Source organism: Heliangelus exortis, chromosome 2 (assembly GCF_036169615.1).
Source record: "Heliangelus exortis chromosome 2, bHelExo1.hap1, whole genome shotgun sequence".
Lineage (NCBI taxonomy): Eukaryota > Metazoa > Chordata > Aves > Apodiformes > Trochilidae > Heliangelus > Heliangelus exortis.
In genome coordinates, this window is record NC_092423.1 from 130,064,147 (window position 1) to 130,079,731 (window position 15,585).

The following is a 15,585-nucleotide window of genomic DNA, read 5'->3' on the forward strand; positions in this document are numbered from 1 at the left end:
AAAAAGTAGAGGATCATCATTCCCACCACTTATTGTGTTTAAAGAAAAATAGGTAATGTGGTAGGCAAAAACTGGCAATTTTTCTTGAATCGGTCTCTCAGACTTGTTCTGCCTTGCAGAAGCCATAGGGTTGTACATATTTTTTCCAAAACCTATCTCAGCTATAACCATGCTTCTATCAGTAAATTGTCAAGAACAGTTTGTGTGATCAGATCTTCACATTTGAAATTATTCTTTTGTGGCAATAGGTCTGCTTGCATAACAGAGTAGTACTTTGGATCACAAACTCTTCTATTCCCTAAAATAGCATTCAAAATATATATTAAGTTCTTACAGAATCACTTAATTTTTTTTCTTTTTAATATTTAGTTATGGGTGATGAGTCAGTACCATTTTTGTTGGACCAAGGAACAACTAAGACATATCAAATACCCATTAGTCATCTGGACTACAGGTTCATTGAAAAATGCACAGATGTTAAGCACCTGGAAAAGATTCTCACTGTATTAAGGTAAACATTATATTTTCATTACTAATTATATTCCTATTCTGTAAAATCCAAAGGAACCCATACCTAAATACTCTATTTATCTTGAGCCTCTTTGTGGCTTTCTATTTCAAAAATAAAAGTAACAATTTAAAGTAATTTTTGTTAGAAGTGTCTAAATGGTAACACTAGAAATCAAAGGCCTGTTTTAACCATCCAGGTCTGATTAACTTAATGCCAGGTTTTTCTGAAATCCATTTTGTTCCATAGTGAAGCCATCGTACCTGACTGGGGTAATTTTAGATGCTGTACCTGTTGAACTTTTGCTGAAAATTACACATACATTTTTTTAGTGAGCACTGTGATAATTTTGAACTGTCCATGTCCTTTGGAAAGTGACTGAGGGTTAACTCACTGGAATCTTGTGATCAAAATTTTATTAGGTGATAGTAGAACCTAGTTGTAGCAGGAAGATAGTCAGCTGCAGTCACTGTGGTGCCTGCACAGACACTACACGTGTAGAGCAGTATGGGGGATGCGATACAGTTTATTTCTCTTTTGTAAGTTTTATATCTTTGCATTTTAAAGGTCTGGAGAAGAGGGATATTATCCTGAACTTACTTTGTTCTGTGAAAAGCGTATTGAGCATTTAGATCCAAGGAGCAGAGCTCTGAGAAAAGATAAGCCTGCAGCTACAGCTGCTGACTTCACAGCTGAAGAATGGGAAACCATTAATGGTGAACTAATGGTATAGTATAACTCTAATCTATGATGGTCTGTAATATAATTGCTCTGATGTATCTGTCTTCCTCTTGTGCCTGAATAGAATGTAATTGCTCGAACAAATGTGTGGTTTTTTCATAGTATTTTCTTTAATTAATGTCCCTGAATCTTTAATGTCCATTTTAACTCTACAGGGGTTTTTTTGTAATTATTTTTTAGTCAAAAAAGCACAATTACCTTTTCATCTTATGCTTTCCCCCATTAAGATCTGTTAGTGTCATTACAGACTATGAAGTTTATCTGCTTTCCTTTGCAGATGTTTATTTATTTATTTTCAGAGCTGGCTGACAGAAATGAATGAAGATAATAAGAAATCACAGTTGTTGAGAACGGACACGCTGCATGAAAGACAAGATAACTTGCCTCCTGTTCGTTGTTCCAGCAGCTGCCTTCCTTCTAATCAGGTATCTGCAATTTTCTAATGTATGTTAGTTATCTGTCTTTATAAAAGAAAAGGAGGTGTGGGATGAGATTTCTTTGAATTTGAATTCTTTTGAATTGCCATATGTTATAATAGATGGCTTCAATTCAGTTTCCACTATTTTCTTTGGTATTTTGGGACACTTCTAACAAATTCACCGAAGGATTTTACTTTTTGGAAGTTGGGAAATGACTGTTATGAAAAGATCCTTCCAGGCAATGTGGTATTTCTTCTTAATTGTTAATTTGACAAAATTTATGTCATAACAAAATAGTTATGTATCAGTAAATGCCTGATTTGTGTTCCTGTGTTGTCAGAAACTGGTATTTATTGTCCGCTGGAGCTTAGACATCAGACCAAGACATTTGGGAATAACTAGGCAACCTCCATTATGTGGTATGCAGGGATGATCTGAATTCCAATGCAATGCTTTGTAAGTGGTTAGTACTGGGTCCAAGATGTGCTTTTGCTTTATTTGGGGTTGTGTTGGCTGTTTTTTTCATTAATCTGTCCTCTTACACATTTTTCCATGTATGTTCCTCTTTTCTATCCTGTTTTGCTGAGATGAAGAGTACCACTGTAGCTTTACTTTTGATTTACGTCCTACATAAATGTTTCTTAGAACAGAAAATGGTAAATAAAATATGAGCACAGTGAATCCAGATTCGAATATAAGCATTAAATGAAGTAGATATAGTTTTACTGAAGAGCATATGTGCTCCACTCAAAGACAAAATATTTATTCAATTTTTTTCTACAACTTTGAAACATGCAACACTGTTCAGGTCAAATTTTAAACACTTTTGTTCTCCAAGTGTTCTCCATGTAAGGTTTTTTTTTGTTAGCATTATTACCCAGGAAACTTAGAGAGATCCTTATGCCTTATCTGTGGTAAATGATTTCCATTCCTTTTCTCCTTGCAGACAGCCTCTCAAGTAATTGTAAAGTGTCCTGGAAAAGGGGGGCCTGAAACTGAGGTTTAGGATTTAATCTTTTTATGTAGCAGAGCAGTTATACCATTACTGAATAAAAAGAGGCCATTTCCATAGCATGCACTAAATTTATACCTTTAATATGAAATCTCAAAAAAAAATCATCTGTTACTATTCATAATCAGCTTTTATTTCTTTCTTACTGGTAAATGTATGTATAATCTTATACTTTTTAACCATTTTGCTAATTAGTTAGGCCTATTTCTTACGCTGGCTTCACATTATTTTGTAATGTGGTATAAAGTAAAAAGCTGGCATGATTAAATTTCTTTGCTAGAAAGAAATGCACAAATCCTTCCATAATTTTATGTTGTTATTTGATTGGAAACTGTTAATCTGCTCTGATGCATTAAAGGTTGAGTATCATCAATGAAGCCAGTTCTGGAAATCCTTACTGCACCAATGGATACAAGTATAGTAAAGGGAATCATCTGTTATCTGTAGCCAGGTTTTCTTGCTGATACTAAATGTTGGCACAGTTTCAATTCACTACTAACAGTTAATAACTCTGTATGCCTTTTTTTTTTTATTGGTGTAAAGTCATGGAGAATAATTTCCAAAAATTAATAGAAAAATAGTGGACCTTATGGGGTATTTCTCTCTTTAACATAACATGGATACTGTAGAGTAAAAGAGGACTGGAGATACAGCTTGATGAGTTTTTCTGTTCTTAGCTGTCCACATTGCTTAAATTATTGTTTTTACTGCCTCAGTTTTTACAAGACAGAACTAAATCATAGGTTTAAAGTTATCCATTTCCAAAACAGTGTATTGATGGGATTTCAGCAGACTTTGGTTCCTTTGCTGAACAGTTTCTTTCACAGTACTATTCCCTAAAGATTTCTGTCCTCAGATACTTTTTCATGCCATAGTCCAGGCCATGCAACACATATGCCAAGCTTTATGTTATAAATCTAAAATATATTTATCTATATAATCTTGCTATTATTTTATATACTCTGAAATTAAAAAGAATACTGGTTATCAGGCACAGAATAGTAATGCCTTAGGCTATCACACAGAGCCTAGAGAAGAGCCAAGGCCAAGTCTGCAAACTGAAGGCAGTCAGTGCATTGATCAGAAATTGTTCACTGGTCTTCAGACCCTGTGGGATCCCATGCACTGTGAATTCTGGCAGGGAAAATTATAAGGACAGAGTTTGTTTTGGTTTTATGTTTTTAGTTCCACAGGATGGAAATGTACATTTTCCATCGAAGCCTCTTGGATGAGATGCTCTGAAATATTACTGGTTCAGAAATCCCAAACACTTCTGGATCTGCATTGGTCCCAAGAATATTTCAAAGACCTAATATTTAAAAAATGATGCATCTTTGAGTCAATACTTCTGCATTATTCTTTAAAAGGACAGGCTTTAGTTCTTTCTCTAAATTCAAGTTGCATTAGTGTAAGTGCCTTATGAGTTTTCTTCTATGAGTTTCACTGTTCTTGTGCTCACTTAAGGACTTCTCCTTTGAAAAAATATTTGATATGTATTAGATTAGTAAGTTTGTAATATATACCATGTGTATACATAACACTAGCTCATGTTTCAGGAAGCCATATTCAGGAGTTACCACCTCCAGGCATGTGCTGATCACTAAATGTATTTGTCATTTTGTCCAGCTGCTGGCAAGACTGCAAGCTTTAAGAGTAATTCTGAAGTTATATACTATGAAAGTTTGTGTAACCTAAGATAATAGATAGTCAGAAGTGTTTACAGGAAGGGTCAAATTTGCATTATTGTAAATTGAAGTCTTCACATCCAACTGCAAAAGTATTTCCTTGTTATAGTGTCACCACTGGTAAAGCTCGTTTAAGAAGTTGCTGCTTGTTTCTTTGGTCCAGTTAATCACATGTTCAGTGGAACTGGTTACATATATTTAGGGATATCTGTAATCTGCAGTATATGATTGTACTGTAATCTCTATCAGATTGTTTGTTTGAACCCAGATAATTGTAAATCTGCAGCTCTACAAGCAATTAACTTGGTCTAACCCAGTGAATGATGAATTGTAAAGCAAGAGGAGTGCTGAGTGTCCAGGACAAAGTAGATGGGAATATTCTGAACTGGCTGTTCCACTGTGGAATACCTGTTTGGAACCACACCTTGCTATTAAGTCAAGAAGCAGGGAGGGGCATATCAGAAATACAGTCTTATGACAGAGTTAGAAGAGATACCACAGGTGCCAGGTATGGAAATAGGTTTCATTAGCGTAGGAGATGGGTTGCAACACAAGTCAGTCAAATCTGTTACCAGGACTGATTGTTGCAGGAAGGACCAAAGGGTAAATTGTAGGTAAGACAAAGTGCAACGATGGAGCTTGTCTAAAAGCTAGAATCAGTGCTTTGGGAATTATCTTGAGTGGAGTGTGAAATAGTCAAAAGTTCAGACATTCTGAAGTCGATCGTTTTTAAGTTTGTCGTGAGAGTTCCAGGGACACTCAAAATCTGTGCCTTACATTCTCTTGGGAATGGCAAGCCTGAAACAAGGTTATTGATTCAATGTCAATGAAAAACACTTCACCACAAGTCTGGATTTTCCCCATGACTGAACTCTCCCTTGCTGTGGTTAAAAGATGTTTGGGAAGATGGCAGCATAATACACTACTTTGGAAGAGCGGCCTCCGATCTGAAAGTTTTATTCAGTGCCTCTTTGGCAATGGAGAGGAAGTGTAAGGCTGAAGAGGTCCTTGGATTACAACACAAAATATTTGAATATTTTCTTTAAAGCAAGACAAATTATATTGTCAATGCTATGCTGAGATTAGTTATGATTAGTGAATAGATAGATTGCAGAAACAGAAGAAAAGGCTGTCAATTTCCACTTTAATAAAAAATTGTGTTACAGGCTGTCTGTTTCTCTTTCAGAAGGAAAAGTTACAAAACAAACAAAGAAACAAGAAGAACACACCACGGGATTACAGTGAGTGGGACAAGTAGGTTAAATCCTTCCTGTTCAAGTTTTTATTAAATCTTATTTCTTTAATAAAATGTTTTCCAAAACCATAGCATTAAGGTCAGCATTTTAGAGAATTATACTACTTCGGTGAAGCTTAATTTTTTTTATAATAAATGTTCTGTTAAAATGTAAATGATGAATTGTGGTGCTATTAGCTGAGAACAAGTTAATCTATGCTTCTGTACAAGATGCATGAAATAAGCAAGTCGGAGGAATATATGAATAAAAGGTGATTTTATTTCAGATTTCCTCTCAACATCTAAGGGATAAAATCTATGGAGTAAATGCAGAGAATTACAATTACCTTAATTTATAATTTCTGAAAGCACTATTTTATTTAACATGGGTTTATAAATTTGATCTGTGTATCTATAGCCATGGTTCTAAAGTAAAAACAAAACTGATGAATCCCTATTCCTGCATTGAGCCCCACTGACCTCAAAAAATGAGCTTGAGGCAGATGCATCCGTTTGCTCATATTCAATTGCACATAATCAGAGGTTTAGACTGTAGCTGCCTGTTCCTGGAGTGGATGGAGCCCTGATACAAAGACACTCTCTGCATCATGTAATAGTGGTGCATTACCCTCCCAAGTTATGCAAAAGATTGCTTGCCCACAATTTTTGAACATGGAAGGGGAAAGAGTCATTTATCTGGTTTGCATGGTAGCAGCTACTCTCTGGCTCCAGGAATCTGGAATATGATAGTGTAGAGGCACTTGTTTCCAGTGCAGTAGGTGGGGAGCTAAATTTAGGGATTGTGAAGTCTGAATAATGAAACTCTTAATGTCTTACTCTACCTCAAGACCCCTACAAAACCCCCATCTGCCTAAGATGCTGTTTTTACATACAGTTGTGCCTATCAGTTGTTTTCATGCACGTGTGCTTCAGAAATTGGGGTCTTCCTGTTCAAATGTGGAAAAACAAAATAGGTTATCAAAGTAACTTCTGCAACAATTTACTCTTTCCTCTTTCCTCTGTATGATTTAAAGCAGTTATTTGGAGATTAATTGAACATTACCTCAATCTCTTTTTTTTTTTTTTTTTTTTGGCTTATAATAGAAACAAAGTGTGCATTTTCATTAGCAGAAGAGTCTTTCTGTGCAAAATTATTGAATATGATATTTTTATTAATTTAAGGTTCGACGTGGAAAAGGAGTGTTCTAAAATTGACGATGGCCATGAAGAAAATAATTCAAAAGCAAGACTATTTACTAGGCCAAGTCTACCTGTAATTAAAAAGGAAATAGACACAACTGGTAATGTCTTAGAAACACACGATTTTTCTTTACTTGTAATACTGTGTTATAGCGCGTGAATAAAAATTGAAGAAAGCATATTACAGAATTAAAAGTTCCTTTATCTATTTTTCAGCCCCTAGAGATCCTAAAGTTCTTAGGAGGTCAACTGAGTCTGAAGATTTGAACAAAAAAATCCAGTCTTGCTGTTTGTAATCCCTTAAAACTATTTATGTTGTGTTTATGTTGAGAGTGCGAGTTAAAGTAGACCCTACTCCTGCTATTGTAAACCAATGGTAAAGGTTAGCCAGCTGCTTGCATTCTGAATTTTATGTGTATCAGAATAATTTAGGGGTTTATTATAGAAAATAGAATACAAATTTGTCTTTTTGTAACCCATGTTTGTTAAAAAAATAATACACAGATTATGACATTCAAAGTATTTTAGTGGACAGTGTTTTGATTGCATCTGCACAAGTTGTTAGTTGCTACGTATAATTTTTTTTCCCAGGTTTGACAAAGAAAGAGAAGATTTTTATTGCTACTCGTGAAAAAGAAAAGGGCAATGAAGCCTTTGCCATTGGTGATTATGTGGAAGCAGTGACTTATTACACTCGGTGAGTAAATACTACTGTGTTCTTTTATCTTAATGATTGCTTCTTGTGAATAGGATTTAAGAACGTGAGACTCCTACAGGTTACTTGCCGTATTTAGTGTGCAGTGAACTACATTGAGACTTAGGCTTTACTACAGTCAAGGTAAGCAATGTCCTCTGTTCTTGCTTCCTTCACTGAGCCACTCAGCAAAGCAAGCCACCAGGTTGGTGTTGGCAACAGCTAGCATAGATCTACTAAAGGCAAATCATGCCAATCACCTTCTTATCCTTCATGTCTCTGGACAGGAGTCCAGGATGACTTGCTCCATAATCTTTCTGAGAAAAGAGGTTAGACTGCCCAGCCTATAGTTTGCCAGGTCCTCCACCTTGCTGTTCCTGAAGATATATTCAAAGTTAGCATTTACCAGTCATAAGGAACATCTCCCAATCACCATGACTTGTCAAAGATGATACAGAGCAGCCTTGAAGTGACATTGGCCAGTTTCTTGTACAGACCATCTGGAACTCCTTTGAATCCTATTTTCTTAAATGTTTCTTAGCTTTGTCTTCCTATATTGTAGGTACTGCTTCACTCCTACAGAATCTGCCTCTAGACTCGGGGACCTGGGAAACCTAAGGGAAACCTTACCAAGGAAGAAGGAGGCAAAGAAGCCACTGAGTACCTGAAACTTCTTAATTTCCTTTGTCATAGTCCTCTGACACATTGACCAGTGGGACCACAGTTTTCTTAATCTTAATTTTGCGGCTGATATACCTTCAAAACAAACAAACAAACAAAAAGAAAGCCCACACCATTATCTCCTTCTCACACTCATTTTCTAGTTTAAACTTCAGCTAAGCTTTTGCTTTCTTAATTCCATCACTTGCACTTAGCCAGTGTCTCTATAATCCTCCTGGGTATCCTGCCACCACTGCCATCTGCTATGTATTTAATTTTCATGTTTTGGCTTAGTCAGGAATTCTCTGTTCATCCCAGTTTGTATGCTTGCTTAACTTCTGCACGTTGGAAAGGATCATTCTTGTGTTTTCAGACAGCTGTCCTTAAAGATCAACAGCTCTTCTGGCATTCTTTGACCAACAGGACAACCTCCCTGTAATAATTACAAGCATATTCCTTAACAGGCAAAGATCTTGCCTTCTGAAGTCCAGGGCTATAGTTCTAGTATTAATTTTGCTCGTTTCTCCCAGAATCCTAAACTCTTACCACCTCATGGTTTGTGTAGCCAATGCTATTGTTAACTTTTCCATTCCCAACTACTTCTTGATTATGAGTAACAATTCCAGCAGTGCATTCCCCCTTGTCAAGTTTTTGATTGTGTCAAGAAGTTGTCTTCAGAAATTTCACAGATTTTTTTTATGCTTTGTCATTTTGCCTTTCCAACAGATTACCAGAGTGGTTCAGGTCCCCACAGGAACCAGATCCTATCTGTAATTGTGAAGCTTCCTTTAATTGCCTGAAGACAACTTCATCTGCTTGCTTTTCTTCATCAGGCAGATGAAGCAGGTGCTAACCATGATGTCATCATATCTGTCTGACCTCTTTTTCTTACCCATCAGCTCTCCTTGTCAGTCTTTTGCCTGTTCCAAGACAAACCCTGCTGGTTCCAAGACAAACCTACACATGTAATCTCTGCTTAGACTAGAATGCATCTCCTCCTCCTTTACCTTTGTAGTCTTTTTCAAGAGCCTGCATGCCTCCATTGCAGCACTCCAGCTATACAGTTTACCCCACCTTTGTCTTGTTATCTCACCAAGATCAGAGCAGCATGGACCTTTTATTCTTTTTTGTGCTTTGTGCATTTGTACACAAGCACTTGAGATTGTCCTCCAGTCATGCTTTTTTTTCTCAAGGAAAGTGTGAGAATCTCTTCCAGTATCCAGAATATCCAGAATCTCTTGCCCTCAGCACTTCCTTACTGCCCCCTTTTCCCAGTGAACATAGAGTTCTTCTTGCTAAGTTAACAAGGGTTTTGGCAAAGATGACACCAGTGTGTCATATGGGTCCCAGTTGCCCTTATTCCTTGGAGGTGATCCTGTTGTTACAGAAGCTAAAGCCTTGCCTACACTACCAGACATGCAGCCAGACATGGGCCTGAATGATTTGTTCAGTGCTATCTGGGTCCTTCCCTTCTATAAGCAAGATGAAGAAGTACATGTGGCCCACCTCATGCTCTTCATCATAGCCTCCAGAGCTCTGCAGCTACTCTTGATACTCTCAAAAGTTTCATTTGGCACTTTTGTTTGAGTCTACATAGATGGCAACATGAATAAATATTTTAAGGTATAAATGAGTCATTTTCTCTGCAATATCTCAGGTCTTTGTTTGACCTGGCAAGGCAAAGACTTCTAAGGATGGTAAACCTAGGTGGTGGATGATTGCCTCTGGTCTCACAGGAAGGTATTTCTAACCACTGTTGTGGTTAGAATAAGAGTATTAATATTGTTTTCAGCTTCTAATACTGAAGTGTTTCTACAGTCAGGTATTCTAATGATGAGCCTGTCATGGTCAAAACTCCCCTTTTTCAGGAGTATCTCAGTAATGCCCACAGCTGCTGCATATAATAATAAAGCTCAAGCAGAAATCAAACTTCAGGACTGGGACAGTGCTTTGCAGGACTGTGAGAAGGTACTAGAAATGGAACCTGGCAATGTAAAAGGTAAAGCAGAACATAAACCTATCCTTCTATGTATAAAATGGTACATATCCATTCATGCTGTTAGTTGACTTAACTGAGCTTTAAATCAAGTCCAAATATAAAGAAGGAAACAGCTCCCAGAGTAATTTTAACAGCATTTTGGGGGTTGGGGAAGTTTTATGAAGTCCAGCTTGTTAATCTCTTATGGGTATTCTTATACAGTAGCATGGGACTAACTCTTCATTTTTACATTGACTATGTACATTTTACATGACTATGAGTTTGTGCAGAACCTTGTTTCCATAATACCCACACTAAAGTATTAATTACTTCAAAAGTGATACGAAAGCAATGAGAGTTGCTGATTTAATCCTTTCCGAAGGCAAGGAATTGGATTCAGCCAACTGTATTCCCATGGGAACAGGGAAAATATTGGAAAAATATGAAAAGGTACTCCAGAATTCATGATTGATATCTCAGAAAGGTGTCATGTGAAATTGCATTGTTGAAAATGAGGAAGAGAACAGTTATTGCTAATACAGTCATTATGAAATAAATGCAGAATTAAAAAAAAATGTTTTACACTTAATATGTCTAGAAAAAGTAATGTATTTTTAGCCACTGTGTGCTTTTGAATACATAAATATTACACTTTATTCCTTTTGAGCTCTGATACGCCGGGCCTCTGTACACAATCAGCTACAGAATTACCAGACAGCTATAGAGGATCTGAAAGAAGTATTATGTGTTGAACCAGAAAACACTATAGCTAAGGTAAAGATGAGTTGAGTATGGCCAGAAGAAGTTTGTGTACAGTTGTAGTAAAGTGAGTGCAGTTTATATTGTTTGATTTGAATGTGAGTTTGAATGTGGAACTTAGGTATTTGAATATGTTCACATCTTCTGTTAGCTGTTTAATTGTCAGAACATGTGGACATAAAAGTCCTCTCTGTCATCGTAATTTTGGTGCACAAAAATTTGCTTTACAGTATTAGTGTCCTAGCTAATGAAAGGTAATCTGATATTTACCTCAAAAAGATCCACTGGGATAGGGGTGCTTAGGTTTGACACAAAATTTCTGAGAAAAGTCAAAAGAGACTCCAAGCTTTTATTTTATTTTTATTTTATTTCTGAAAGACTGAAATTGAGTAGTAACCTTGGGTTTGATACTGACTTTTGGAAAAGTTGTGTTTGTTTTCTCTGGTTTTATATTGGTAATGTTTATCTCAGAAGTTCTTCAGGATCTTATGTGGATTATTTAACAGAATGTATTACAATTCATAAGCCTACTAGAAAAGGCTTCTGCTCTTTCTTCTTTTTATGTATTGCAGAAAAATCTGTTAGAGATTGAAAAGAAACTGAATGGCTTAAAGCCTGTATCTGAGACTGAAGGCAAAGGAAGAAGAATACATATTCAAGATATAGAGGATTCAGAAGGTGATGAAGAAAGAGGGGAAAACAGAGAAGAACATGGAAGAAGCAGCGGAGATAAAAGTAACGTCATGTCATTTCTTATTTTATTTTACCCTGATGAAAAAATTATTGCCTTTGATATTGCAATGTTTATTCACACAATTCATGTTTGTGTGGAAATAAATTTACCTGTTTCAAAGCTAAAATAACATTCACTACTTAAAATTGAGTGTGAAATTTACAATCCAGTTTTATCTTTGGAATTATTTCCAGAAAGGATATAAAGGACACAGATGGAAACTGTTGCTATAAATCACCTACTTCTCTGTCTCCTGTGTGGTTTTATATTTACCACTCATTGTAGACCCTTTGATGTGTTGTGAATTTCTTCAGGTATTAGCAAACATTTTTTTTCTTCAGTTCTTTCTCTTGCATGACTCACCTGCCTTTCTTCCACCACATTTTTCTTCAGCAGTTTTCCTCTCTTAATTGGATCAAAGTGTGTAAAAATTTGATTTTTTTTTTTTTTTTGTTGTTTGTTTTGAAAGGTATAAATCTTTTGTTTGTTTTTAGTGTAAGAGCTGTGAGCTCTGTGTGCTCTGAAAATATCTGTTAGAGGTAGACATCACGTAATTCTTGCCCTGTCTGTAGCTTACAAACAGTTGAAGCATAACTCCCATTCCTGTACCAATGTGTGATGAAATGCAAGACTGCTGAGACTGAACTGCTGGTGGCACGACCAGACTTTTCTGAGGAAGTGAGGAAGCAGAGGCTTCTGAGCCTTGCACTGGCAGCTTGCTCTTAGATTCACCTGCCTATAAAGGCTCCAACCTGCAACAGAATAACACCCCTGGGTCGATTTCCACCCTTTCTTCCCTCAGTTGGTTCTTCAAGGCATGACCACTGTCGCTTTTGTGTTTCCTGTGGTCATAGTTCTTTGTCTTGAAATTAAATCAGTCTTTGGGTTTTCCAGCTTAACTTTGAATATTAGAGTGTATGTGTGTTACGTAGTAATGTATTATTTGCACAAGAATTTATTGAAAATACATTTTTTAAAATCAGTAGGCACCCACAAAGTCTTTTCAATGAAAACCCTGGAAGAAAGCACAGATCATGTCCCTAGTCTTAAATATGAGTTAATTTGGGGTTGAGAGCATTCATCTGACTAAGTGCCTTCTAGCTCCATAGGAAGACTCCTATTCTGTTAATGAAAGGTTAAGCTTTTAAACACAGGGAAGATTGTCCACTGATGTCAGTCTCATACATGTTCATGCGATATACATAAGTATCTTTGAGATTTAGGAGGCAAACAGCTGTAGATTACTCTGTGTTTTAAAGTACAACTGGAAAGAAACATAAAGTCATTTCAGTTGTTGAATAAATTGTTATGTTCTGTAAACCTAGCAGCAATAAGTAGACTAAGTATGTATCTTCTCCACCCATTTAGTCATGTAGTCACAGTGAGTCCAGTAATCCATGTATTCTAGTCATGTAGTCACATTTATTAACATTCTAGTTTGTAAGCCACATGCATTCCTACTAAACTTTTAATTTTGAGTTTGAGAGAAAACCAAGAAAATATTTTTTGCTTTGTTTACCTCTGAAGAGTTGATTTGTCAGCTTTAAACAAAGCAGTCTAAATAAAGAGTGTAGTGCTTCTTCATCTTCTATGTATCTGAAAGCAAAAGCAAATAAAAGCCTTTTGGTAAAATAGAAACAAAAATTGCTTGTGTCCTAGAGACTGCAAAAACTGGTATACAGGCACTGTAAAAACTAAAATCCATGCATGTACTTGACAAAGTACAAAGTACTTTTTCCTTTATGGTAATCCTTTATCTGACTTCGAGTTTCAGTGCCTATGTGGTATTAACTCTACTGGATGCCACAGAGCATAACTGTGATTTTTTTTCCGGTCTTTTTTCTATCTGATAACACCAAATGAAGGTCTTTACCATTGATAACAAGTACCGTGATTTGGAACATTTCTTAAATTGAAGATCTTCTCTTTGTGTCTGTTCATTATCATGAGACTTTCTTTTCTTTTACTAGATTGTCCTTTTTTTCGCAATGCCAAATAGGCACAAAATTGCTCTCTGCATCCCTAATGAATTATGTTCTGTGTTCTCAACTGATCTTGACCATGTATCATGGTTTCTCTGAATAGGCTTTCTGCCCTTAAGTAAACAGAGCTGTTATCATAGTGACTGATCTGCAGCTTGGCTGAACAAATAGGGGTTGGTAATCCTCTTGGAATTTCTGCTGTACGGGTTTCTAAACTTGCTTTATGAAATGCACATCTTCAGATAAAACTGTATTCTTTGTCTTTACATTTTTACTTTTTCTTGAATCATTCTATGTGGAATAATGAAATGTTTATTTGGTGTTTCAGGTAATTCTTCACTATATGTATTAATGTTTCATGGCTTTTTACAGAGAACAGTGAGTGAAGCCTTAGATTTGCATTTTGAAGTTTCTGACTTCTTGAGAAAGAAAACTTCCTGGGTAGTAGACAATTAGAGTTCTTCCTTACTCAAGCAATCTGTTGTGCTTGCTGTTGTAGTTTTGGCATTCCTGGTATTGCTTTCTGCTGTCCTCTATCACAGGCTCTGAGAGAATGGAGATGTTACCTGTTGGTTAATGCTTACTGGTTGCTCTCTATCCTTGCTTACTTGATCTTCATGCCACAGATGAATTCACACTTACACAAATCTTACTGTATTAACAAGTGTCATTCCCATTGTAGCTTTGAATAAATTGGCTGCATCTGTTCTCCTTAGGGTTAGGAGCCTTGCTGTTAAGGTCTTGTATGAGGACACTTGGTCACTTTGTTATCCAACATTGTAGTTATTCTGTATTGTTTGATCCTCTGTCCAGCATACTTGTTTGTTTGTTATTTTTAATTTTTAGAATTGTAAACTCTGAAGAAGGAGCTCTCATGTATAATGAATACATATAGCATCTAGCACAATGGGGCCCAACCTGCTGTGACTTTGAGGCTCTATTGCAAATCTATGAGTATGAGAATTTAGATCATGTTAAAAGAAAAGAATTGAAAATTAACTCTAGAATTGCATACCCTGAAGTTGAGAAAACCCCTCAATTACACTTGTCAGTAAAAATGTTTACCTGTAAATCTTTTTTAATTCTTTACAAAAAAAGATTGTTCCTAAGCAGAGAGCAGAGTTCTTAGATTGTTCTGGCTCTGAACAAGCCAAGTGCAATCTCAATCAGCTAAAACAATTACATTTAATACAGAAGTACAAAGCAGATGTTTGCTGACCATGTGTGGCACATAAGTGAGAAATTATTTAAGATTATAAAATATCAATCTGCAGAGGCTTGAACCATTCCAGTTGCCCTCATATGTAGCTAATTTAGAGGAGATAAAAGAGTTTAAAATGTTTCCTGGCTTCATAATAGGCAAATTCATTGTGAACTAATCTTAGATACATTGCTTTTCATTCTGCCATCACTATTTTGTGCCTGCTTTGGGAGGATAAAATCTTTGTGTAGCTAGAAATTAATCATGAATTAAAGACAATGTAATCAATTATTAAAAAATACATCAGATATTCCTTTTAGAGTATTCAGTGGCTTTTTTTTAGTACTGACATGAATTAAAGTTCTTTCTAGTTTGTGTTTACTGTTATTCTGGTCAAAATCCTGTCAATACTTTTCAGTTTTGTGTTCTGTTTTGATTTTGAAGTTCATAAGCAGTGATTTTTATTTTTTTTAAGGCAAAAACCTAGAATACTGCTTTCATGAACGCATTTCTCTGTACAGACCAAGACAGGAATATTAAGTTATAAACACTGAAAGACAATGAAAATTAGATTTGAGAAATATATCTAGAATTTTGCACATGTTTACTCAGTCCAGAAATATGTAGGCAATTACCATAACCTGACTGCTAAACAAATTAATTATGAGTATTCTTACTTTGAGGTTGACTTTGAATGCTTTAAATGTTTCCTGTTTAGTTCAGGATTGGTTCTGTGCGCTTCATCTTCAGGAAATTTTCTTCTGTATTCAGGAAATGAT

The 15,585-nt window shown here is 36.0% G+C and overlaps 1 protein-coding gene across 2 annotated transcripts in view; it reads left to right on the plus strand.

Annotated features, from left to right (window-relative positions):
• SPAG1 (sperm associated antigen 1) overlaps positions 1–15,585 on the plus strand; it is a 41,821-nt gene that overhangs the window by 2,756 nt on the left and 23,480 nt on the right. For both annotated transcript variants that reach the window (XM_071738054.1, XM_071738053.1), the window contains exons 2-10: positions 370–511; positions 1,076–1,235; positions 1,549–1,674; positions 5,552–5,619; positions 6,782–6,900; positions 7,391–7,496; positions 10,022–10,152; positions 10,799–10,905; positions 11,463–11,625. In XM_071738054.1, the coding sequence (XP_071594155.1) occupies positions 372–511; positions 1,076–1,235; positions 1,549–1,674; positions 5,552–5,619; positions 6,782–6,900; positions 7,391–7,496; positions 10,022–10,152; positions 10,799–10,905; positions 11,463–11,625 (1,120 nt within the window). In that variant the 5' untranslated portion in view covers positions 370–371. The remainder of the gene's footprint in view (positions 1–369; positions 512–1,075; positions 1,236–1,548; positions 1,675–5,551; positions 5,620–6,781; positions 6,901–7,390; positions 7,497–10,021; positions 10,153–10,798; positions 10,906–11,462; positions 11,626–15,585) is intronic.